This window comes from Cnephaeus nilssonii (assembly GCF_951640355.1).
Source record: "Cnephaeus nilssonii genome assembly, chromosome: 1".
Lineage (NCBI taxonomy): Eukaryota > Metazoa > Chordata > Mammalia > Chiroptera > Vespertilionidae > Cnephaeus > Cnephaeus nilssonii.
In genome coordinates this window covers 21,591,145-21,618,034 of record NC_137072.1, presented here as the reverse complement: position 1 = coordinate 21,618,034, position 26,890 = coordinate 21,591,145, and the positions used below count along the sequence as shown (strand labels likewise).

The window sequence follows — 26,890 nt, the reverse complement described above, 5'->3', positions numbered from 1 at the left end:
TTGATACATTCAAAGAGTATAAAAAGAGCTGCTACCAATGCTAACCGTGTCGAGTCACACTCGACATCCGAGTGCAAAAGGTTAAGCCTCGGACTGACCTGCTGGCAAAGTCGCAAACAAGTCCCAGCTTGGTGGGCACAGCCCTCTAAGCATAATTAGGCTTGATCTTGTCACTGCTCCCTAGATCTTTCCTGGGTAGCTAATGGGCTGTGGGAGGGGCATCAAGTGCTGCCAAAACAAGTGAAACTTACTAGAACATTGTAAATTACCTTGTTTGCCCCTGGCTATAAATAAAGCATCAGCTTTGCAGTCTGGATCTATTCTGTGGCCTCAGCCAGGCACAGAAGATCCACCTAGACTCAGCTTATTCTCTTGTCTGTCTTTTTCTTCATCCTTCACCAGCCCTCCCTCAGGCTCGCCGAACCCTTGGCTGTGCTGGCACGGCTCAGTTTGGCACCTTCAGCAGGTGCAAGTGGCAACTGTCGGCCCTGATCACCCAAGGGCTTCTCCACCTACCCCTGCTCCTGAGGAGCGATTGGGGCAGCAGCTGCCACTCTCACCCACTAATGATGCTGGCCCCACTCACATCTGCTGCTGGTGCCGGCCCCAATCACTCCAAGTTGTCAGCGGGTGCGAGCAGGGCTGGCAGCGCGTAGGAGCGGCAGCAGCGGGAGCGAGGCTGCCAGCAGACTTGGGACCGGGGACCGCAGCAGGAGAGGCAGGGCGGGGGTGTGGAGGATGAGCCAAGACCCGCCCCAGTGCCCAAAGTAGCCTTGTGGTCCACAGTTCCTTTCAAGGTGCACGAATTTGTGCACTGGGCCCCTAGTGTTGAATAAGAGTGGTAAAAATGGGCATCCCTGTCTTGTTCTCAATCTTAAGAGAAATGCTTGTACTTTTTGCCCATTAAGTATGATGTTGGCTGTGGGTTGTCAAATATGACCTTTATTACATTGAGGTATGTTTCCTCTGTTGCAACTTGGCTGGGAGTTTTTATCATAAATGGGTTCTGAATTTCATCAAATGCTTTTTCTGCATCTATTGATATGGTTATGTGTTTTTTACCATTCATTCATGTTTATGTGGTGTACTACGTCTATTGATATAGATATTGTACCAATCTTGCATCCACAAAATAAATCCCATTTTATCCCATGGTATAAGATCTTTTTAATGTATTGCTGGATCGGTTTTGTTGAGGATATTAGCATCTATGTTCATTAGAGATATTGGCCAATTTTCTTTCTTTGTAGTGTCTTTATCTTGTTTTGGAATTAGGACAATGCTGGTCTCCTAAGTGAGCTAGAAGTCCTTTCTCCTCTTGAATATTTTGGAATAGTCTGAGAAGAATAGGTGTTAGTTCTTCTTTGAATGTTTGGTAAAATTCACCTGTAAAGCCATCTGCTCCAAGACTTTTGTTTGTTGGAAGTGTTTTAATTACTGCTTCAATTTCACTAGTTGTAATCTGTCTATTCACATTCTCTGATTCTTCCTGATTCAGTTTTGGGAGATTGCATGTTTCTAAGAATTTATTCATTTCTTCCAGATTGTCCAATTTCTTGGTATATAATTATTTGTAATATTTTCTAACAATCTTTTATATTTCTTTGGTGTTACTTCTCTTTCATTTCTGATTTTACTTATTTGGGTACTCTTTCTTTTTTTCTTGATGAGTCTGGTTAAAGGTTTGTTAATCTTCTTTATCTTTTCAAAGAACCAGCTCTTGGTCTCACTAATCTTTTGTACTGTTATTTATTTATTTATTTCCTTTATTCTACTCACTTTGGGCTTTGTTTGCTCTTTTTCTAGTTCCTTCGATTATAAAGTTAAATTGTTTATTTGAGATTTTTCTTGTTTCTTAGGTAAGCCTATAATACATTAAATCTCTCGCTTAGGTTTACTTTCACTGTGTACCCTAGAGTTTGGGTTGTAGTGTTCTCATTTTCATTTGTTTCAAGGTATCTTTTTATTTCTTCTTAGATCTCCTTGTTAACCGCTATTCATTGTTGAGTAACATGTTCTTTAGCCTCCCTATGTTTGTGTTTTTTTCTTGTGTTTGATTTCTAGTTTCATACCATTATGGTCTGAGAACATGCTTGATATAATTTCAGTCTTTTTAACTTGTTTTGTGTCCTAACATGTGGTCTATCCTAGAAAAGGTTTTATATGCACTTGAAAAGAATGTATATTCTGCTGCTTGGGGTAAAATGCTCTGAAGATACCAATTAAATCCATCTGATCTAGTGTGTCATTTAAGTTAGCTGATTCCTTCTTGATTTTCTGTCTGGAAGGTCTATCCATAGATATCAATGCCATGTTATAATCCTCTACTAAGACTGTACTACTATTGATCTCTCCCTTATGTCCATCATGATTTGCTTTATTATTTAGGTGCCCCTATGTTGGAAGCATAAATATTTACAAGGGTTATATCCGCTTATTAGATTGCTCCCTTTTTCATTATGTAGTGTCCTTCTTTGTCTCTTACTATAGCCCTTTCTAAAGTCTATTTTGTCAGATATAAGTATTGCTATGTCATTTTTTTTTCTATTTCCATAAAATAGCTTTTCCCATCCCCTTACCTTTAGTCTGTGTATCTTTCAATGTGAGGTGGGTCTCTTGTAGACAGCCAACAGGTCTTGTTTTCTTATCCATTCAGCTACCCTATAATTTTTTTTAGTGGAGTATTTAAGCCATTTACATGTAAGGTGATTATTGATAGGTACATACTTACTGGCATTTTATTCTTTTAAAACTATGTTCCTCTGTTTCTCTTGTTTTGTTTCTCCTCTTCTTTTTCTTCTTAAAGAAGAGGAATTACTGGTTTAACATTTCCTGAACTACTGGCTTAGTGACAACGAACTCCTTTTGCTTTTTGTAGTCTGGGAAGCTCTTTATTTCTTCTTCAATTTTAAATGCTAGCCTTGCTGGGTAGAGTAATCTTGATTGTAGGCCCTTATTTTTCATTACTTTAAATATTTTATGCCAATCCTGTTTGGGTGTTTTCTGCTACCTTCTTTTCCAAATCGTTGATTCAAACCTCTACTTCATCCAACCTACTGTTTATTTCTCTTAAGAGTATCCTTCATTCCTGAGTGGTCGTTTTTTTATGTTTTCTATTTTTTTTTTCATGCTGTTTTAGTTTTCACTAAGTTCCTTGAGCATCCTTTTAACCAGTACATTGAACTCTATATCTGATAAAATGCTTGCTTGCATTAATTTAGTTCCTTTTTCTGGAGAGTTCTTTCATTTGGGGCCTGTTTCTTTGTCATCCCATTTGGAAGCCTCTTTTGAATATTTCATGCCAATCTCTAATGGCTTGATGTTTTTGTTGAGAAATGAACTGACAGTCTTCTAGGAGCTCCTTTGTACATAACTGTATTTCTCTTGTTTCTGTGTATTAAATAGACCTGCTATGACTCCCAGTCTTTGTGGGGTGACCTTATTAAGTAGGTGTCCTGTGGAACTCAATGGCGCAGTCTCCTTCATCACCTGAGCTGGGTGCTCAAGGAATGTCCTCGTGTGTTATATGAGCCCTCCTGTTGTAATCCAGTTTTGTTTACTATTAGCCTGTTCATGCATGGATGGGATCAACCCTCAGGCTGGCTGTGAAACTCAACCCCAACCATAGTGTGCAAGCTCCTGTGCAGGTACTGACTATACAAAGAGATATTTGCCCCAGCAGAATTTGGTTCCTGCTGAGATCTGCCTTTGGATGTGCCGACTGTGAAGTTATTGGATTCTGCTCTGGCATTATTTGAGCCTGGCTACTGGGTGTGTTGGTTCTGGGACTGTTGGCAGGGATTCTGGTGCAGGCTTATCTCAGACACTGTCTGTGCCTTGCCCTTGGCAACCTGTTTGGAGCTACAAGTGATCCACAGTTTGTTGCTCTCTCTGCTGGGCTTGAGTGCACGTTGAAAGGGCCAAGAGGCACACCAAGACTGGCTTTGACCAGAATCAGACCCAGAGGCAAGTCAGCAAATTCCCAAGGCACCCCCATTTCCACCTCTAGCTACCTCCGCCTACAGACTGCTTGTTAGGCTCAGTCACTGAAAGAGCTTCTGTCAGAGTTGGGAGAATGGGGCTAGTGCATCTCCCACAAGGGGGAGGTGCTGGTTAGGCTTCAGGGAAGGTAGTGGGTGTGGCCCCTGCCTAAGAGCCACATGACTCAGTCTGTCTTAGATTTTGCCCAGAGCTCAGCAGGGCAGAACCACTAGGAGTCAAGTGGGTGGGGCCTTCAAAGACCAGAGAGTGGGTCTATGGGAAGCCAAGAGGGTGGTTCTGTCAGATACCTTGTGAGGAGGAAGTGCCAATCAGATTCACAGAAAATTGTTTGGATTGGCTCCCACCCCAAAGCCCCACACTCAGCCACTGACACCCCTTGAGTGTGTCCAGACCTCTACACCCTGGCCAAGGCAGCTGACTCCTCAGTTTGGGGCAAGAAGTTTAGAGGGTGGGGCAACTGATTTCTCCCAGGCTGATGCCACACAGAGGGGAGGGCTCCACCCAAGAAAGATGATGTCTGCAGTGTGGTAGAGTAACTTAGCACAGAGATCCTGGTGGCTTGACCCCTACTCTCCTCACAGGATTTTAGTCCACCCCATCCTCCCTCCGCCAGAGGCTAGGGTGAGTGGCTGCAAATGAAGTTCTGTGCAGAGAGTGCCTGTTTCTCAAGCAGATTCCCATGTTTTCCTGGCAGACAGAAACTATGCTGCTTTCACAGTCAGATGTTATGTGGGCTCCTCTTCCTGGTTCTGGTGCTCAGGGCTGGGGAGCCCAGCTTGGGATTTAGGCCCCGCACATCTCAGAGGAAACCCCTGCAGCTGAGATACCCCTCTGGAACCTCAGCCGTAGCCTGTGCGAACAAAGTTAGCCCTTATTGTGTCCACCCATCCTACCAGGCTCAATTGGCTTCTTCTGTAAATCATCTATCTATACTAATAAAAGGGTAATATGCAAATTGGTCACAAAGCCCTCACAGTAACAACCAAACAGCAGGCTACATGGGGCAACCAGTCCGGCAGGGGGGTTAGTGAGGGACGACCAAACAGCTGAACAAGCAGGCTGCGTGGGGTGACCAGGCCAGCAGGGGGGTTAGTGAGGGACGACCAAACGACTGAACAGCAGGCTGCGTGGGACCACGGGGGGGGGGGGGGCAGTGAGGGGAAACCAAGCAACTGAACAGCAGGCTCTGTGGGGCAACCAGGCCGGCAGGGGGGGCAGTGAGGGGCAATCAGGCCGGCAGGCAGAGGCAGTTAGAGGTAATCAGGCCGGCAGGGGGGCCAGTTAGGGGCGATCAGGCAGGCAGGCAGGTGAGCAGTTAGGAGCCAGTGGTCTCAGATTGTGAGAGGGATGTCCAGCAGTCGGACATCCCCCAAGGGGTCACGGATTGGAGAGGGTGGAGGCTGGGCTGAGGGGACCCCGCCCCCTGTGCACGAATATTATGCACCGGGCCTCTAGTATATATATAAAAAGCCAGCGAAAGCCAGCAACCAAAATGCCGTAACGACCAGTCACTATGACGCCCAGTGTGGCCAGCGAATCGGCCCGATTGGGAGCAGGGTCAGCGTCCAACCTCCCGCCTGTGGCCCCTCCCCCTGCTGGCCAACCTCCTACGGCCCCTCCCCCTGGCCAACCTCCCGCAGCCCCAATTGGCCTCTATCACTAGCCAGGCAGGGGGACCCTCGTTCACTGGGCCTCTAGTTTCTTTATAAAATAACTCAAATGCATTATTTCCTATTCATGATATGGAGTGTTTCATGACAGGACTTTGATTTCACAATTTTTGGTTTAGAATAAACTCATATAAATAGAAAATATATAAAAGTATTATTAACACTGAAAAAGTCTTATATTTATAAATGTCCAACTTGTTTAAACCTAAAACATAAAATTGATTAAAAGTTTATAATCCTATCTAATAAAGAGGGAATATGCTAATTGGCCCTCATGCCATCGAAAAGATGGTGGCGCCCACAGCCAATAAGGAGGGAATATGCTAACTGACTGCCCTGCCCTCAAAGATGGTGGCGCCCACAGCCACAAGATGTGGTGCCCAGTCCCCTCAGCCCCGCCGGGGCGGCCGGCCTTGCCGCGCACCTGCCTCCTGAGTTCCCCAGTCCCCTCAGCCCCCAGCTGCCCAGGGCTGGCCCGAGGCGCAGGCAAGGCTCAGATGGTGGCTGCCCAGCCGCCCAGGGTCGCCTGAGTCTCAGGTAACCAGGACCGGCCGAGGCTTGCGCTGCCGGCAGTGGCAGCAGCAGAGGTGTGATGGGGTATCACCTTCCCCTGATGGCCGGGTTGCCTCCCGCCCTTGAGGGCTCCTAGATTGTGAGAAGGGGCAGGCCGGGCTGAGCGACCACCCCCCACTCCAGTGCATGAATTTCCATGCACTGGGCCTCTAGTAAAGAACTAAATGCCAAAAATTTTCCAAATAGATATCACACTTTTTGCATGGAAACTTCCTAAAAGAATATTTATTTTTAAAGAAATTACCCTTTTCTATATATCCCCCTCTAAAATATCATTTTCTTAAGAGCACCACACCCTCCTCCTCAATGCAGTTCTAGGATAGCCCTCAGAGGATACTGCACAATCTTAGCAGTAAAGCAGATAGACTTGAGGGCAAATTAGCAATTAGGTCATGAAAAACAGGCAGCATAAAATAGCTATTCCTAATCTGCATGAGATGCATTTACTCAATTAAGCAGATAGAAATGTTGTTATGAACTCTGTATTCCAATGATGCTCTTTAAAATGAAGAAGGATAGGGGCAAATGAAATGCACATTGGGGGACTTGGGGCCTTTATGTAATAATTCTAAAGGATACAATGCAGAACACTGTAATGAAGTTAACAAAATTAATTAAAAGATCCTTTGCATGTAACCATTAGAGACTATATTAAAAATGCATGACAGTTTCTGACATTAATAATGTGACTGTACTTTAACATTCTTAATGTTGATACCATCACCTTTTCTAAATATACTGATATCAAAACATGTGTGTGACAGAAGTCTTATTACTCAGGGCCTAGCATGAGTTTTGTCTTCAAAATGCTTTTTAGTATTTAGTTTTTCCATTTTTAGTTTCAAGAAATAAGCTAGTGAATTTTCAAACTTTTTAGTAAACTATTACACATTTTTACTGGTACACAGTGTATATTCAGATTTTAAAATTTGTGTTTCTGTACATAATCTTTTTTATTAAATAATAAAAAAATAAGAGATAATTATTAAATCTGAGAATTGCTACCAAATAGAACAAAAATATTTGAATAAATTTGGAAAAATGGTCATAAACTTCAAAAGGAAGTTTCTGTATTATGATAAATACTTTATGTTTAAACCCTATTTTCAAAGAATTTTAGTGTACATATTTAATCCATTATTATGAGAGAATTCATATACAGCCAAAACATGTGGCTTGTTACAAAAACTACATAAAAATAATCTGTGTTATAAAATAAATAAGTTCTGGGGATAGAATGGACAGCATGATGACTATCGTTAATAATACTGTATTATATACTTAAAAGTTGCTAAGAGAATAAATCTTAAAAGTTCTCATCACAACAAAAAACATTTGTAATTACAAATTACAATATGATGGTTATTAATTAGACTTACTGTTGTGATCACTTTGCAATATATACATACAGTATATTGAATCATTATATGGTACACAGAAAACTAATGTTATATGCCATTTACATATCAAAGAGTTAGTTTAATATTTTTCTCTTTTCTTATAGAAAATGTGATTTCCCCCCTCCTTTTGACTAGTTTTAAAAGGCTTAGAAAATTTTATGTAACAATCTTACATAATAAAAAGGTAATATTTAAATTACCATCACTCCGCTACACCCATGATTGGGCCAGCGGGTGACACAGGGGGCGGGACTCGGGGTGGCTGGGGTGGTGATTGGGCCGGCAGGACGCTGAGCTCGCGTTGCCAGCGGTGACGCGAGCTCAGCGTCTGCGCCATGGCTGTGCTGCGGCACAGACGGGCCTCTGGGGCAGCGAGCCGAGCCGGCGTTTTGGAGATTTGGAGGCGGCGGGCGGTGGGCGGGTGGAGCGGCTCCCCAGGGAGGAGTCTGGCGGCAGTTGGGCCGCAGGAGCACGTGGCTGCGGCCCCAGCCTTCCTGGGTGGGAGGCAAAGGCAAGACCCTGGCCTGGGCTCCGGCCGCAGGAGGACCACGCCCCCGCCCCGCCTCGCCCTAGGGGCCCAGGGACTTCGGAGCTGCCGACCAGCGGACAGACAGCTTACACGTGCATGATTAAATCATGCACTGGGCTTCTAGTTTTATTTAATAACAATTATTTAAAAATTACATTTGGTTTCATTTATTCATTGATTTATTCAATTTAACTGAAACTATTTCAACAACTGCTATAACATCAGCTTCTATTCCAATCTTAGGTTTAATATGGCACTAATAATCATTTGTCCACCCTTACTCCCCCAACACACACATCAGTCAATCTTAATATGTAATCCTCTCTCATCCTGAAAATTTTCCTCTTAATGGAAATCTGACTTATATACTTATATAGTTGATTTGAATATTAGTTTGTACTTGTTGAAACTTTTGAATTAAATTACATGCTCCTGAATCTGAGTTCTGTATAGAATAGGGGCTCACATGACACTCATTGATATTCATGGCATTACATTAATTCATATATTCATTTACTCATCCATTTGCTAAACATTCACTATGTGCCAGGACACTGTACTCAATTCTGCAGACAAAAAAACCCCCAAAGCAAAAAACTAGCCCCTGTGCTAAAGCTTCCCAGACATTTGAAGAATTCTGATAGGCAAAAAATAAATAAATAAATAAATAGTCCCCTAAATATGACCATATTCTAATCCCCGGAAGCTGGGAATATTTTACTTCACAAGGGAAACGGGACTTTGCGGATGTGATTATGACTGAACACCTTGAGAAGGGAGATTATCCTGAATTCTCCAAAGTGACCTAATCTAATCACCTGGGTCCTTAAAAGCAGAGAACATTTCCCAGTTATATTCAGACAGAGATGTGACACTAGAAGAACAGTAAGAGATGAACCATTGCTGCCTTTGAAGATGGAGGAAGGGGGCCAGGATCCAAGGAATGTGGGAGGTCTCTAGAAGCTGGAAAAGGAATGCACCGCTGCTTGATAAACCTTGATTTTAGGCAAGTGAGATCCATGTCAGACTTCTGACCCACACAACTCTAAGATAATAAATTTGTGTTTAAGCCATTTAATTTGTGGACATTTGTTAGAGTAGCAATAGAAAACTAACACTGGGGTAATCTAGTCCAACATGTTTTTTGTTTTGTTTTTTGACAGATCAGAAAACTAAAATCCTCAAAGGCACACATTTAGGTAGTGGCAAGGCACTTCTGGGTGTGAAGAGAACATAATTCTTATCTGTTCTTAAACCATGGTTTGATGTCGGGGTGAAGGCAGAAAGCTAGGACCTTCAGTATATGAAGGGAAATAGGTAACACCACTTTTCTGTATATTAAATGTGTGATATTACGTACTAATACCACAGTTGCTCATCTCTAGGTTGATTTGGCTAAATTACTACTATATGCTGCAGAAAAACTTTTACTGCATATCCTCAAAAGTACACAAATTATTTTACAAAACTATGCATGCTATCATATACATTCATTTATAGGTGCAAAGTGATCTTTGCATTGTCTTCTGTGCCCAGATTGGTACTGGGTACACCATGCACTTTTCTAGGAATCCAGATCCATGAAGGAAATGAAGTCTGAATCAAAAATACATTGGAATTTTTAAAATAAGAAATTTCACCTCCATGAATTCAGTCAAGTACTTATCGAGCACCTACTGTGTCCCAGGGACTCTTTAAGGTACTTTGATAGAAACAATAGACCTGAAACTTATATTTTATTGGGGGAATCAGATGATAAACAACAGTAATAAATAAAGTAATGCTAAATATTGTTAAATGCTCTTAACAAAAATAAAGAAATGTAAAGGCACATTTTGACTAGTCTTAAAAGATTTAGAAAACTTTTATGTAAACACTAGAGGCCCGGTGCATGAAATTCGTGCATTGGGGGGCGGGGGGAGGAGGGGTCCCTCAGCCTGGCCTGCACCCTCTCCAATCTGGGACCCCTCAGGGGATGTCCAACTGCCGGTTTAGGCCCGATCCCTAAACTGGCAGTCAGACATCCCTCTCACAATCCGGGACTGCTGGCTCTTAACCGCTTGCCTGCCTGCCTGCCTGATCGCCCCTAACCACTTCTGCCTGCCTGCCTGATCACCCCTAACCGCCTCTGCCTGCTGGCCTGATTGCCCCTAACTGCCTCTGCCTGGCTGCCTGATCGCCCCTAACCGCCTCTGCCTGCCAGCCTGATCACCCCCAAGTGCCCTCCCCTGTTGGCCTGATTGCCTCCAACTGCCCTCCCCTGCCAGCCTGGTCGCCCCCAACTGCCCTCTCCTGCCAGCCTGGTTGCCCCCAACTGCCCTCTCCTGCAGGCCTGATCACCCCCTAACTGCCCTTCCCTGCCGGCCTGATCTCACCCCTAACTGCTTGCTCCCCTGCGCCGGCCTGATCTCGCCCCTAATTGCTTGCTCCCCCACAGGCCTGATTGCTGCTAACTGCTTGCTTTCCTGCTGGCCCGATCGCCCCTAACCCGGTCTAATTAGCATATTACCCTTTTATTAGTACACTTTACTTAATAAAAATTACATTTAGTTTTATTCAATTTAATTGAAACTATTTCAACAATCAGACAAAAAAGAAAATGGGGAAAATGCCTTTTATGTTCCACTTCTCCTAAAATCAGCAATAACTGTCTTTAGTGTTCAATAAAAGACTTCAACATACTGATAATGTAGTCAAGGTTTTTCATATTATATAACACTAATACAAATGAAGCAAAACTTTCAAAACAAAAGCCATTGATTTTCCAGGTTTCCCACTTACTACTATAATACAGCAAGTTAGGTGATAACTGGATAGACTTGACACATAATATTATATCAATGATAATTACAGCACTGGAGTATTTTAGGATTTCCAGATTCTGGATGCCTCCTAGACTTGAGGAACTATATGATCCATGTTAATTTTCTCTCTCTTTCTGATATTAAACTGTGGATGCCTCAGTAATTTCTAATACAGTATTTTCCACATATGATAGATTAAGAACAACTAACTTTATATATAGGGTGGCACAGAAGACATAGAAAATTTAATTACTACTGAATTTAAGGGAAAATTCAAACTTAAATAATCAGTTTTATATGATTTTGTTAACACAGTAAGACAATGTTTAAAACTCACTTTGAAGTGTTTCAAGTTCAGCTCTAGTCAATGCATCTTCCTTTTCCTTCAATCTTGTTTCTTTATATTTAGCATAAAACTGTCCAGCATCCTTAAAAAAGTTACAAATTAACATAAGAATCAGTTTGCTTTGATATTATTTTCCACATAACTTTATTTTAAAGCAGTATATTCTTTTTTGTTTTGTTAGTTCTCACCAAAGGATATTTTTTCCATTGATTTTTTTTTTTTTGAGAGAGTGGAAGAGAGAGAAAAAGAGAGAGATATCGACGTGAGAGAGACATATCAATTGATTGCCTCCACAAGCCCCAAGTGGGGCCTGGGATCGAACCTGCAACCCAGGTACATGCCCTTGACTGGGAATCAAACCCATGGCCCTTCAGTGTGCAGGCCGATGTTTTAACCACTGAGTCATACTGGCTGGGGCTAAAACAGTATATTCTTTAACAACTAGTCTTCCTTTGTGTTTATGCTTTCAAATTTTATGGTGAACAGAAGAAACGAAATGAACACTTTTCTATAATTTTACTGTCTTAGAGAGGTGATTAAAGCCAGACATTGCATGAGTATACATTTAAGTATTTTCTCTCAGATATGGAAGGGAAGTATCCTCTTCCTGTTTTCTTCCATTGTGCATTTTTTTCAATATAGTGCTATCACATGACTAGAGAGCAGAAAAAAGACACTTGTTTAATGGAATTAAATTATTTTGTATAGTAAATTGTATTATTTTTTAAAATATATTTTTTATTGATTTTTTACAGAGAGGAAGGGAGAGGGAGAGAGAGTCAGAAACATCGATGAGAGAGAAACATCAATCAGCTGCCTCTTGCACATCCCCTACTGGGTATGTGCCCGCAACCAAGGTACATGCCCTTGACCGGAATCGAACCTGGGACCCTTAAGTCCGCAGGCTGACGCTCTATCCACTGAGCCAAACCGGTGAGGGCTAAATTGTATTATTGTACTAACATTATTTTCATATTAGTCCTTTAACTCTAAAATTTTTTCCAAGTTATTATATGCAAATCTGATTATGAAACTTATATGACCATGTAGATACAAGTGAAAGTTGTCATTACTCCTTCTACTATACTAAGATATCAGTTCCTATTGTGGAGGGTTGAAGATTGAGAACACATGCTGTAGACCAGGCGTCCTCAAACTACAGCCCGCGGGCCACATGCAGGTGTTTTTGCCGTTTTGTTTTTTTACTTCAAAATAAGATATGTGCAGTGTGCATAGGAATTTGTTCATAGTTTTTTTAAACTATAGTCCGGCCCTCCAACGGTCTGAGGGACAGTGAACTAGCCCCTGTTTAAAAAGTTTGAGGACCCCTGCCAAATGCTTAGGTGTCAAGATAACAGTGGCTAAAGTGTAAAGGACCGGTACATATGCATGACTTAGCAGAGTACTGAAAAAAGACTAAGCCTTCAATAATCACAGACATGGAGAAAAACAAGTTGATACTAGAGGCATATAAAGCTCTTGACAATAAAAAAAACCAAAATCATTATTTTCACCACCCTTTGACTCAAACTTCATCTATTCTATAGTGCTGTTACCTGCAGCTGCCAGGTCACACTGTGCTATGCTTCCATGTCTTTGTGTATGCTTTGCCCTCTAACTAGAATGTGTTGCTACTCTACCATTATTCTGAAGAACTCCTATCTATTCTTAAAAACCCTATTCAAGCATCATATCCTTTGCAAGTCTTTCAAGGTGCCTTCCCTAACAAAGTAATTCCTCTTGTATACTGCTACTGTATTGAAACACACTTCTATGATTGCTTGAATCATGCTATAGTCTCTCCTAGAAAATTAGAAATTTAAGATAGGAGTACTTACATGCCCAGAGCACAGTGTCTGGCATAAAGCAGGCATTCAATAGTGTTCACTGAACTAAACTAGATAGAAATACATGAGAAACTAGATAGTAAGAAATGATGACTGACTGATGTGGAATAATAAGGAGAGGTATAAAAAATAACTCTAGCGCAGTGATTCTTCCAACTGGTGTGCCACAAGAATTTTTCAAAACATGCAATATCTGACTATTTAGTCAGGGGCATTGACCTCTTTTCCCTTAGATCAGTGGTTCTCAACCTTTTTAATGCCGCGACCCTTTAATACAGTTCCTCATGTTGTGGTGACCCCCAACCATAAAATTATTTTTGTTGCTACTTCATAACTGTAATTTTGCTACTGTTAATGAATCGTAATGTAAATATCTGTGTTTTCCGATGGTCTTAGGCTCTACAGCAGCGGTTCTCAACCTGTGGGTCGCGACCCAGAGGTTGAGAACCACTAGCAGGGTCGAACCACTGCCTTAGATTGTCAAATAAAAAAATGACAACAGCCACCACCACAATAGCTGTCTGGTGTGAATGAATAAAAATCACATTTTTTTGGTCAGATAGGCAAAAAATGTATTTTTTGATGTGCTGCAGATGTTTAGTAGTTTGTGGCCATGAGATGAAAAGGTTGAAAATCACTGCACTAGGGTAACAGTCCTAGGTTTAAGATGCCTAGAGCAAATAATCATACACCCACATGAGAGGGTTTTATTTCTTAGGAACAAAGATCAATCCTTGGCTCTACCTTGATTCATGTGTAAATGCATAAACACTTAGACCCTAGGATGGGATTATCTCTCTTTATCTGTGACTGTCCAAGTTAAAGCTTTCCCCTGGGGTCTATGTCTCTTGGGGTTATATCAGAACTCTCTACTTGATATTGAATTAGGGGAATAATAGGATATTTCTAAAATAATTTAATCAATATAATAAAGATGTATCTCTTATTCTTTCCATTCCACATTTATGTTCCTCATTTCTACTAGGAGAATTCCCACAAGGCTTGGGCCAACTAAATAATGGTATAATTTGAGGGCACAGAATGCCATGCATCCAATTAACTTGTTCTCCCGTGTCCATATATACTTTAAATTTCAACAAGGTTTTTGGTTAGGTTTTATGGCCCCTTAACATTCCCCGTGTCCCTAAGAAAACTCAACCCTGAAGTAGAATTATTTTATATTAAACCATATCAGTCATTTATTCCATGATGTAAATGAATGAATGAGCATATGTATATGTATTTCCTGAGAGTAGGTTTTGTTTTTAAATATATTTTTATTGATTTCAGAGAGGAAGGGAGAGGGAGAGAGAGATATAGAAACATCAATGATAAGAGAGAATCATTGATCGGCTACCTCCTGCATGCCTCCTGGCAATCGAGCCTACAATCTGGGCATGTGCCCTTGGCCAAAATCGAACCCTGGACCCTTCAGTCCACAGGCCGATGCTCTATCCACTGAGCAAAACTGGCTAGGGCTGAGAGTAGGTTTAATAGTAAGGAAAGAAAAGGTCAGGAAGATATTGGCTCCTTTAGGGTAAGAGAAAATGTAACACCACACAAGAAAAGAAGGCACAGATAAGTTATTTATGAAATGTGAAAGACACTATAGTGATTAAGAGGACAGATTTTGAAGCCAGATTATTAGGATTAAGATCTGTTTTAGATGATCCCAAACGGCAGTGGAGTAGGTGGAAGCTACACTTATCTCCTTCTGGAACCAAACTGGAATTACAACTAACTTATAGATCAATCATCCTAAATAACCAACCGAAGACTAGCTGAACAGGAGTTTTATAACCAAGGATTTACAGAAGAAGCCACATCGAGACTGGCAGAAGGGCAGAGATGTGAAAAGGGCTGGCCTGGTCCAAGGGGTGGTGGCTGAGATTCCAGAAGGATGTATCTGCAGCAAAGGTTCCCACTGAGAAGTATAGGGTCTCAGCCCAAGCAGTGTCCCCCGCCCAGAGCACCAGAGCCAGGAAGAGGTGTCCATATAGCACCTGGCTGTGAAAATCTGAGGAGATTCTTTTCCCCAGGGAGAGATAGGAATCCACTAGAGACACAAACACTCTCTTAAAGGGCCAAACACAAAATCTCGTTTGTAGCCACTCATCCTTGGCTCCCATGGAGGGAGGGAGGCGGATTAGAGTTATGTGAGGAGAGACTTGGGTTTGTAGCTCTAGGCAGAGCTGAAGGGAGGGCCATGAAGATCACTGTGCTGAGTTAATTTCCCACATCTGAAACACAATCAGTCTTGAGTGGAGCATTCCTCTCCATACTGCATCAGCCTGGGGATATGGAATAGTCCCACCCTCTGGACTACCTCTGGCACCACCTGGTGGAACTTGCACACACTGGAGGAATCAGCTGCCTGGGCCACGGTGTAGTGGTATGGGCAGACTCAGGAAATGTCAGTGATCAAGTTGTGGGGCATTGGGCTGGGAGTCATTTGTCCCATTTTCTTGTAAACATGACTGGTGCCTCATTCTCACAAAAGATCCCTAATAAACAAAATGAAAAATTAAAGAAGAGAAGTAACAACTGACACCAAAGAAATACAAAGGATTGTAAGAAAATATTCCGAACAATTATATGCCAAGAAATTGATCAATCTGGAAGAAATATACAATCTTCCAAAACTGAATCAGGAAGAATCAGAATCTGGACAGATAAACTAAAATTAGTGAAATTGAAGGAGAAAAAAAAAACAAAAACAAAAGAAAACACCTCCCAACAAACAAAAGTCCTAGACTAGATGGCTTCACAGGTGAATTTTACCAAATATGCAAAAAGGAACTAACATCTATCCTTCTCAAACTATTCCAAAAAAAATTCAAGAGAAGAAGGACTCCCAAGCTCATTTTACAAGGCTAGCATTATCCTAATTTCAAACCAGATAAAGACACTACAAAGAAAGAAAAGTATAGGCCAATATCTCTGATGAACATAGATGCTAATATCCTTAACAATATATTAGCAAACCAGATTTAACAATACATTAAAAAGGTCATACACCATGATCAAGTGGGATTTATTATGGGGATATGAAGTTGGTATAATATCTGCAATTTAATCAACATCACATATCACATAAAAATATGAATAGAAACCACATAATCATATCATTAGATGTAGAAAAAATATCGGATAAAATCTGGTACCCGTTTATGATAAAAACTCTCAGCAAAGTGGGAATAGAGGGAACATACTTCAATGTAATAAGAGCCATATATCACAAACCCACAGCCAACATCATACTCAATGGGCAAAAATTACAAGTATTTCCTTTAAGATGGAGAACAAGATAGGGATGTCTGTTTTCACCACTCTTATTCAACATAGTACTTACTGAAAGTCCTAGCCACAGCAACCAGACAAGAAGAAATAAAAGGCATCCACATTAGAATAGAGGAAGTACTAGTAAAATTTCCATTATTTGCAGATGACATGGTACTGTATATAGAGAACCCTAAAAATTCCACCAAAAAACTACTAGAACTGATAAATGAATTCAGTAAAGTAGCAGGATACAAAATAAATATTCAGAAATCAGTAGCATTTTTATACACCAATAATTAACTATGAGAAAGAGAAGCTAAGAAAAGAATCCCATTTACAATTGCATAAAAATATATATAGGTACACTCCCCCTTCCAGGAGCATGCCTATGCCCTGCCTTTCCTCCTCTTCTTCCCCCACAGGCGTGCAGCTCCTAAAATCTAAGAGACCCCACAAGACTTGCAAACGGGGGAGCAATGGGCAGCAACAGTTCATGTCTAACACCTTGAACCTGTCCTCTAGGCCTCCTTCTCTCTGACTCTCCAGTGGGCTGACAGCAGCCCGCCTAGGCTCATTTCTTTTCCATAAAGTTTCTACAGAGCCAAAGCAGCACCACTCTCCTGCTGCTTCTTCTATCCTAAGCCCTTCCTTGTTTCCCTCTGCCCAGCTTTAATAGACACACTCTCAAAATAAAATTTAAAAACTTACTAGGAATAAATTTAACCAAATAGGTAAAAGACCTGTACTCAGATATTTATGAGGTGCTGAAGAAAGAAATTAAAGAGAATATACAAATAAGTGGAACCATATTCTGTGTTCATGGATAGGAAAAATTAACATAATTAAAATGTCCATACTAGCCTGGCCAGTGTGGCTTAGTGGTTGAGCATCGACACAGGAATGATGAAGTCACAGTTCAATTCCCAGTCAGGGATAGGGAACATGCCTGGGTTGCAGGCTCGATACTCTCTCATCATTGATGATTATATATCTCTCTCCCTCTCCTTTCCTCTCTGAAATCAATAAAAACACATTATAAAAAGAAAAAAAAATCCATACTACCCAAAGCAATCAATAGATTTAGCAAATCCTATTAAGAAAGCAATGGCGTATTACAAAGAACTAACACAAATATTCCAAAATTTTGTATGGTACCACAGAACACCCCAAATAGCCACAGCAATCTTGAGAACAAAGAACAAAGTTGGAGGAATCATACAACTTGATATCAAACTATACTACAAGGCTATAGTAATTAAAACAGCATGGTACTGGGATAAAAACAGATGTAGATCAAGGAACAGAATAGAGAGCCCCAAAATAAGCCCACAACGTTGTGGGCAATTCATATTCTACAGAGGAGGCAAAAACATACAATCAGGTAAAGATAGTCTATCCCAGCAGTCACCAACTGGTGGTCTGCAGACCACAGGTGGTTGTGAGGTCTGAAAGGTTGGCAACCGCTGGTTTAAGGAAACCTTTGGAGCAGCAGTCGCCAATTGGTGGTCCGCGGACCACTGGTGTTCCATGAGGTTTGAAAGATTGGAATCGCTGGCCTATTCAACAAATGGTGTTGAGAAAATTGGACAGATACATGCAAAAGAAAAATGAAACTAGACCCTTTCTTACACCACACACAAGAATAAAATAAAAATGGATTAAAGAAAAATGTGCCATAATAAATGTGTGTTTTATTAAGATGCAAAAAATGGATTAAAGACTTAAATGTCAGACTCGAAAGCATAAAAATCATAGAGGAAAACATAGACAGTAAAATCTCATACATTTCTCATAGCAGTATTTTTTCTGATATATCAACCTGTACAAGAGAAACAAAAGAAAAACAAGTGGGAATATATCAAACTAAAGTTTTTGCACAGCAAAAGAAAACATCAACAAAATGAAAAGACAGCCCACTCAATAGAAGAATATATTTGCCAATGATATATCTGATAAGGGGTTAATATCCAAAATTTGCAAAGAACTTATACAACTCATTAGGGGAAGCTGAGGATTGGATCAGTGAATTCGAAGACAGTGCAGGGGAAAAAAACATACTCAATCAGATAAGCCAAAAGAAAAAAACCAATTAAAACAAGAGGACAGCTTATGGGAGCTATGGGACACCATGAAACATAACAATCCTACCTAATAAAATGGTAATATGTAAATTACCATCACTCTGCTACGCCCACGATTGGGCCAGAGGGAGGCGCAGGGGGCGGGACTCGGGGTGGCCGGGTAGCCGATTGGGCCAGTGGCGGCGCAAGCTCAGCGTCTGCACCATGGCTGTGCTGCGGAACAGAAGGGGCCTCTGGGGCAGTGAGCTCACGTCCCGCCGCGGACCATCAAAAGCGTGGGAGCTGGGTGCCTGTCTGCTCCCGCACCAGCGGACAGGCACCCAGCTCCCCTGCGATTGAAAGCGAAAGCGTGGGAGCTGGGTGCCTGTCCCCTCCGGCACCAGGCCTTTCAGAAGCCTCCGCCGCGCCTGAGGCTTCCGAAAGGCCTGGTGCACCAGCAGACAGGCACCCAGCTCCCCCGTGATCGAAAGCGAAAGCGTGTAGGGGACCCTACACGTGCATGATTCAATCATGCACTGGGCCTCTAGTATACACATAATAGGAGTACCAGAAGGGGAAGAAAATGAGCAAGGGCTAGAGAACGTGTTTGAATAACGATAGAACATTTCCCTAACCAAAGTCGCACAAGTTCAGGAGGCACAGACAGTCCCAAATAAGAAGACCACAAACAGGCCCATGCCCAGACACATCATAATCAAAATGCCAAAAATTAAACACAAAGAGAGAATCTTAAAGACAGCAAAAGAAAAGCAACTTATTACCTACAAAGGAGCTCTCATAATGCTGTCAGCTGATTTCTCATCAGAAACTCGACAAGCCAGAAGGGACTAGCATGACGTATTCAAAAGGGACAAGCCAGAAGGGACTAGCATGACATATTGAAAAGCTAGGATCTGAACCAAGATTACTATATCCAGGAAGGATATCATTCAAAATAGATGGTGAAATAAAGAGCTTCCCAGACAAAAGGAGGCCTAAGGAGTTTATCACCACCAAACCAGCACTACAAGAAATGCTAAAGGGACTGCTGTAATGAGAAGAAGAAATCTATATATAGAAAAGCCTAAGAAACTGTTACAATGAAACGACTGGTTGTTATGATGCACACTGACCACCAGGGGGCAAATGCTCAATGCAGGAGCTGCTCCCAGCCTGCAGGCCCCAATCACTGAAGGGGCCTGCTGGCCAACCTCCCTGTCCCTCCCCCCATCAGGTAGGTCCCCGGGCTGAAATAGGGAACCGGGGTTGGGTGGTGGCAGATGTGGCCCCTTTTCCAGGGGCGCCGAGGGTCGGCTCCCTCCTTGGAGCCGGTGGCCAACCTCCCGGGTCCCTCCCTCCATCCCTCCCCCTGTCAGGTAGGCCTCGATTGGCCCGCTTCCCACCCACCGCGGTGGCAGTTGTCCCCTCCCCCCTGCCAGCCAACCTCCCGGTACCTCCCACTGGCCGGCAGGTCCCAATTGCCCGATTGGGAGCCGGGCCCCGAGCTGGGATGGGGAACTGGGGGTGGGTGGTGGCGGATGCGGGCAGTGAGGGAAGGGGGAAGCAGGGAGGCGGGGAACCGTGTGGTGGCGGTGGGCAGGTGGAGAGGGAAGGAGGGGGGAGGTGGGGAGACGGGGAACTGTGCAGTGGCAGTGCGCGGGCAGCGAGGGAAGGAGGAGGCAGGGAACCTGATCGGCCTTGATTGCCAGCCAGGCCTAGGGACCCCACTTGTGCATGAATTTCGTGCACCGTGCCTCCAGTATATATATATATATATATATATATATATATATATATATATATAGAGAGAGAGAGAGAGAGAGAGAGAGAGAGAGAAACATATGCATAAAGAATGAAAATGGCAATAAATAAGTACTTAACAATAATAACTTTAAATGTAAATGGATTAAATGGTCCAGTCAAAAGACATAGGGTAGCTGAACGGATATGAAAACATGACCCAATTATATGCTGTCTACAAGAGACCCACCTTAGAACAAAAGACTCACACAGGATGAGAGTGAAGGGATGGAAAAAAGTTTTCATGCAAATGGAAAAAAAAAAGCTAGAGTAGCAATACTCATCTGACAAAATAGACTTCAAAATGAAGGATATAACAAGAGACAATAAAAGTCACTGTATAATGCCTAAGGGATCGATCCAACAATAGGATATAACCCTGGTAAATATATATGCACCCAATATAGAAACAATTAAATATATAAAAAAAAACTTTTAGAGGTCTTTAAGGGAGACATCATCAGCAATACAGTCATAGTAGGGGACTTTAACATCCCACTGACATCACTGGATACATCTTCTAGACAAAAAATTAATAAGGAAACAGAGACTCTAAATGACACACTGATCAGATGGATTTAATTGACATTTATAGCACATTTCACCCCAAAGCTGCAGAATATACATTCTTCTCAGTGCACATGGACCCGTGGTCGGCAAACTGTGGCTCGCGAGTCACATGCGGCTCTTTGGCCCCTTGAGTGTGGCTCTTCCACAAAATACCACGGCCTGGGCGAGTCTATTTTGAAGAAGTGGCGTTAGAAGAAATTTAAGTTTAAAAAAATTGGCTCTCAAAAGAAATTTCAATCGTTGTACTGTTGATATTTGGCTCTGTTGACTAATGAGTTTGCCAACCACGGACATGGGCCATTCTCAAAGATAGACACATGTAAGAATGAAAAACATGTCTCTACAACTTAAAGAAGACAAATTATATCAAGTATCTTCTCAGGTCACAGTGGAATGAAATCAGAAATCAACTACAGTAAAAACACTTAAAAACATTTAAACTCTGGGAGGCTAAATAGCATGATATTAAACAATTAATGGGTTACCAATGAGATCCAGAAATAAAAAACTTTCTGGAAACAAATGCAATGAACACACAACCCAAAATCTCTGGGACACGGTGAAAGCAGTCCTGAGAGGGAAGTTCATAGCACTACAGGCCTACCTAAAAAACAAACAAACAAGAAAAACTGGTAATAAGTTACCTAACATTACAACTTAAAGAATTAGAAAGAGAACAACAAGTGCCAAGTAAGTAGAAGAAAGCAAGTAGTAAAGATTAGGGCAGAAATAAATTACATAGAAGCCAATATATATATATATATATATATATATATATATATATATATATATACACACACATACACATACACACACACATACATACATACACATACACACACACACATACATACATACATATACATACATATATATATACATACATGTATGTATGTATGTATATAAAACTCAATGAAACCAAGAGCTGGTTCTTTGAAAATAAGTAAGATTGATGAACCGTTAGCCAGACTCATTAAGAAACAAAGAGAGAGATCCCAAATAAAATCATGAATGAAAGTGGTGAAGTAAAAACTGTCACCACAGAAATACAAAGGATTGTAAGAGAATACTATGAACAACTATATGCCAACATACTGTCTGGGTGAATGAAACAGACAAATTCCTAAAAAAATACAATCTTCCAAAACTGATCCAGGATGAATCAGAAAACCTAAAGAGGCCAATAACAAATTATGAAATAGAAGCAGTAATCAATAAACTCCCACCAAACAAAAGCCCTGGTCTGGATGGCATCACAGAGGAGTTTTACCAAACTTTCAAAGAACAACTAACACCTATCTTTCTCAAACTATTCCCAAAAATCTAAGAAGAAGGAACACTTCAAAAGCTCTTTTTATGAGGCCAGCATTATGCTAATTCCAAAACCAGATATACAGACACTGCAAAGAAAATCACAGGCCACCCCTAGCTGGTTTGGCTCAGTGGATAGAGCATTGGCCTGCGGACTGAAGGGTCCCAGGTTCGATTCCGGTCAAGGGCACATGCCTGGGTTGCAGGCTCCATCCCCAGTAGGAGGCCTGCAGGAGGCAGCCGATCAGTGATTCTCTCTCATCATTGATGTTTCTCTCTCTCTCTCTCCTTTCCTCTCTGAAATCAATAAAATATATATATATATATATATATATGAAAATCACAGGCCAATATTCTTGATGAACATAGATGCTAAAATCCTCAACAAAAGATTAGCAAATCAAATCCAGCAACATATTAAAAAAAATATCATACACCATTATCAGTGACATTTATTCCAGGTATACAAGGCTGGTACAATTTTCTCAAATCAATAAACATGATACATCATATAAACGAAAGACAAAAATCATATGATCAAATCGATAGATGCACAAAAAACATCTGACAAAATCCAACACCCATTTTTGATGAAAATTCTCAGCAAAGTGGGAATGGAGGGATCATATCTCAACATAATAAAGGCCATATATGACAAACCTACAGCCAACATCCTACTCAACGGGCAAAAACTAAAACCATTTCCCCTAAGAACAGGAACAAGACAGGGATGTCCACTTTTACCACTCTTATTTAACACTAGAGGCCAGGTGCACGAAATTCATGCACTTGGGGGGGTTCCTCAGCCTGGCCTGAGCCCTCTTGCAGTCCGGGAGCCCTGGGGGGATGTCCGACTGACGGCTTAGTGGGTCTAAGCCGTCAGTCAGACATTCTTAGCATTGCCATGGAAGCGGAAGAGGCTCCCACCACTGCTGCTGTGCTCGCCAGCTGTGAGCCTGGCTTCTGGCTGAGCGACGCTCCTCCTGTGGGAGCACACTGACCACCAGGGGGCAGCTCTTGAGTTGAGTGTCTGCCCCCCTGGTGGTCAGAACGCATCATAGTGACCAGTCATTCCACCATTAGGTCATATGCATATTAGCCTTTATTATGTAGGATACGCTGTAGATGAGGCCCCCTAGAACCATAAGAAATGCAAAATATTCACTGTTCACTCATTCTCGAATTGCCCCCACTTAAAATCAAATTGCCCCCCTCTGGGGCATGTGCTGCACCTTGGGAACCACTGGGCTTCACACTTTTCCTCTCTGAGCTTCATTTCTGAATACATACGCATATACCATGGGAATTGTAATCTCTTCTCTGCCTACCTCACTAGGTTGTCATGAGGAAGTTCTGAGCTAATAAACCTAGAAATGTGTGATTAAGTAAGTGATGTCTAAATGGGAAGGGATTGTTATTTTTAAGTCCACAGGTACCCACCCTCACAGGTAGCAGGTGCTGATTAGGGGAGGAGGGCATGATTGTTTCCTGGGACTGTAGCTATGGAAGCTTTGCAGAGGGTTCTGCAGGCCTCGGAGGGGCAGGCTCTGGCCAGCAGCCCTATCATGGTGGTCGTTCCTGGAGGCGCTGGTAGGGTCAGGGCATTAGGGGGGTACTAGGGGTGCGGCGAGGCCGAAGGGGGAGTAACTGTCAAACCTTCCCGCTTGGCGCCATTCTTTAAATTGTACGTGGCTGTTTCACAGCTCTACCTGCTCAGGGCGGGGCTCCAATCTCCTGGAGCGGGGTGGGGGCCGGGCCAGGGTGGAGTCCGGTGGGCTAGGAGGGCGGGTTTAGCATTGCCCCAGCGAGGTTCAGTGCACTTCCGCTGCAGAGACGGCGCTGCTGCTGTCGGGGGGAAGGGTCTGACCCTGGGGGGCCGCTCAGGCCTGCCTCCACCCCGGTCTGGAGTTGTAGGGAGGAGAGGCGTCCCCGGCCCCAGGAAGGGGGCCCGGCAGCAGCGGGCCCCGGGCCCTGGGTGCCTTGGAAGAGATCAGGAGTTGGAGGTGCAGGCTGCAGCTACTCTTGAGGCTGGGTCTTCTCCCCGTCCAGTCAGCCTCCCTGTCCCCCCGGGGGTGCGGGGGCTGGGGTAGGGTGTCGGTGCAGGGGGATTGGAAGAGCTCCCCATGCCCGCTTCCTCTTCCTTCTTTGCAGTTTGGGCTCCTGTCAGGCGCTCTCCTCAGACCCCCGGAAACTTGGCTCCAGCCGCCCACCCCCTGCTGCGCGCACAGCCTCCTGCTGGTCTGTCAATATGCAAATTGGTCATTACTGGGACACCATAACGGACAATTAGCATATTACCTCTTTATATGTATAGATAGTACTGGAAGTCCTAGCCACACTGATCAGACAAGAAGAAAACATAAAAGGCATCCAAATTGGAAATAATAGAACTATCATTATTCACAGAAGACATGATATTGTACATAGAAAACCCTTAAGACTTCACCAACAATTAGATTTAATGAATGATTTTAGCAATGTAGCAGGATACAAAATTAACACCCAGAAATGGATGGCATTTTTATATACTGACTAGAGGCCCGGTGCACGAAATTCGTGCATGGGGAGAGGGGTGTCTCTCAGCCCAACCTGCACCCTCTCCAATCTGGGACCCCTTGGGGGATGTCTGACTGCCTGTTTAGGCCCTATCCAATGGATCGGGCCTAAACAGGCAGTCGGACATCCCTTTCACAATCTAGGACTGCTGGTTCCCAACTACTCGCCTGCCTGCCTTCCTGATTGCCCCTAACTGCTCTGCCTGCCAGCCTGATCACCCCCTAACCACTCCCCTGCCAGCCTGATTGACGCCTAACTGCCCTCCCCTGACACCCTGGTCACCCCCAAATGCCCTCCCTTGCATATCCCCTCTTTATTAGATAGGGTTTTTTCCTTTAGCATATTGGACAATCCTAACTGGTTTGGCTCAGTGGATGGAGCATTGGCCTGCAGAATCAAGGGTCCCAGGGTCGATTCTGGTCAAGGGCATGTACCTTGGTTGGGGGCACATACCCAGTGGGGAGTGTGCAGGAGGCAGCTGATCGATGTTTCTCTCTCATAGATGTTTCTAGCTCTCTATCCCTTTCCCTTCCTCTCTGTAAAAAATCAATAAAATATATATTATAAAAAAAGAAACATTTAAGATTCCTTCATATCTGCCTGGCTGGTGTGACTCAATGGTTGAGACCCCAGGCTGCCACCGCTGGAAGGGGTTCGGGTCCTGGCCAGGCTGAGACGCCAGCCCAGAATGCCATCTCAGCCCAGCCAGGCTGAGACCCCTGCCCAGGCTTCCATCTCAGTCTGGCTGGGGATAGCCCAGTGGGGGTAGCCCAGTGGGGGTGCGCAGCTCCAGCCCAGGTTGCCTTCCCTGGCCTGAAGATCACGCATTGGGGTTGCACTGCCCTGCTGGCCTGAGACCCCTGGCCCCCAAGCCCTAGGCCACTTTGCCCCGATTGCGCACCGGGCCTCGGGGCGGGGCGCTGTCGGCCGGCCTGAGACCTCTAGCCCCGAGCCCACGGCCACGTTGCCTCAGATCGCACACTTTGCGCCGGGGCTGGGGGGCGGGGCGCTGTCGGCTGGCCTGAGACCCCCAGCCCCGAGCCCACGGCCGTTTTGCCCCGCATCGTGCACCGGGCCTCGGGGGCGGGGCGCTGTTGGCTGGCCTGAGACCCCGGCCCCCCAGCCCGTGGCCGTTTTGCCCCGGATCGCGCACTTTGCGCCGGGCCTCGGGGGCGGGGCGCTGTTGGCGGGTCTGAGGCCCCCAAGCCCGCGGCCACTTTGCCTGGGATCGCGTGCTGGGGCTCGGAGCTAAGAGGACTGGGCGCCGCCATCTTGTGGCCATGGGCGCCGCCATTTTTGTCGCGGAGTGATGGCTAATTTGCATATTACTCTATTATTAGATAGATAATGAGTTCTCAGAAAGAGAAACTAAACAAACAATCCCATTTACCATGACAACAAAAAAAATTAGGATACTTAGGAATAAACTTAACCAAGGAGGTAAAAGACTTGCACTGAGAAAACTGCAGAACATTGAAAAAAGAGATAGAGGAAGATATAAACAAGTGGAAGAATATACCATGTTCATGGATTGATAGAATTAACATCATTAAAATGTTAATCTACAGATTCAATGAAATCCCTATTAAAATACTAACAACATATTTCACAGATATAGAAAAAATACTCCAAAATATTATATGGAACCAAAAAAGACCCCAAAGAGGGGCAGCAATCTTGAGAAAGAAGAACAAAGTTGGAGGGATCACAATACCAGGTATCAAGTTATACTACAAAGCCACTGTAATCAAAACAGCCTAGTACTTGCACAAGAACAGGCATATAGATCAATGGAACAGAACAGAAACCCAGAAATTGTTCCAAACCATTATGCTCAATTAATATTTGACAAGGAGTCAAGAATATACCTGAGAGTCAAGACAGTCTCTTCAATAAATGGTGCTGGGAAAATTGGACAGATACATGCAAACAAATGAAAATAGACCACCAACTTACACCATACACAAGAATAAACTCAGAATGGATAAAAGACTTAAGTGTAAGTTGTGAAACCATAAAAATCCTAGAAGAAACCATAGGCTGCAAAATCTCAGACATCTCCCGTAGCAATGTTTACAGATACATCTTCTGCGACAGAGAAAACAAACAAATGTCTGAGAAATTGAGGAAACTTCTCTGC

At 43.2% G+C, this 26,890-nt stretch overlaps 1 protein-coding gene across 2 annotated transcripts in view; it reads right to left on the bottom strand.

Moving 5' to 3' along the window:
- Positions 1–26,890, bottom strand: part of DNAJC1 (DnaJ heat shock protein family (Hsp40) member C1) — a 224,887-nt gene that overhangs the window by 122,159 nt on the left and 75,838 nt on the right. For both annotated transcript variants that reach the window (XM_079770626.1, XM_079770627.1), the window contains exon 7: positions 11,316–11,406. In XM_079770626.1, the coding sequence (XP_079626752.1) occupies positions 11,316–11,406 (91 nt within the window). The remainder of the gene's footprint in view (positions 1–11,315; positions 11,407–26,890) is intronic.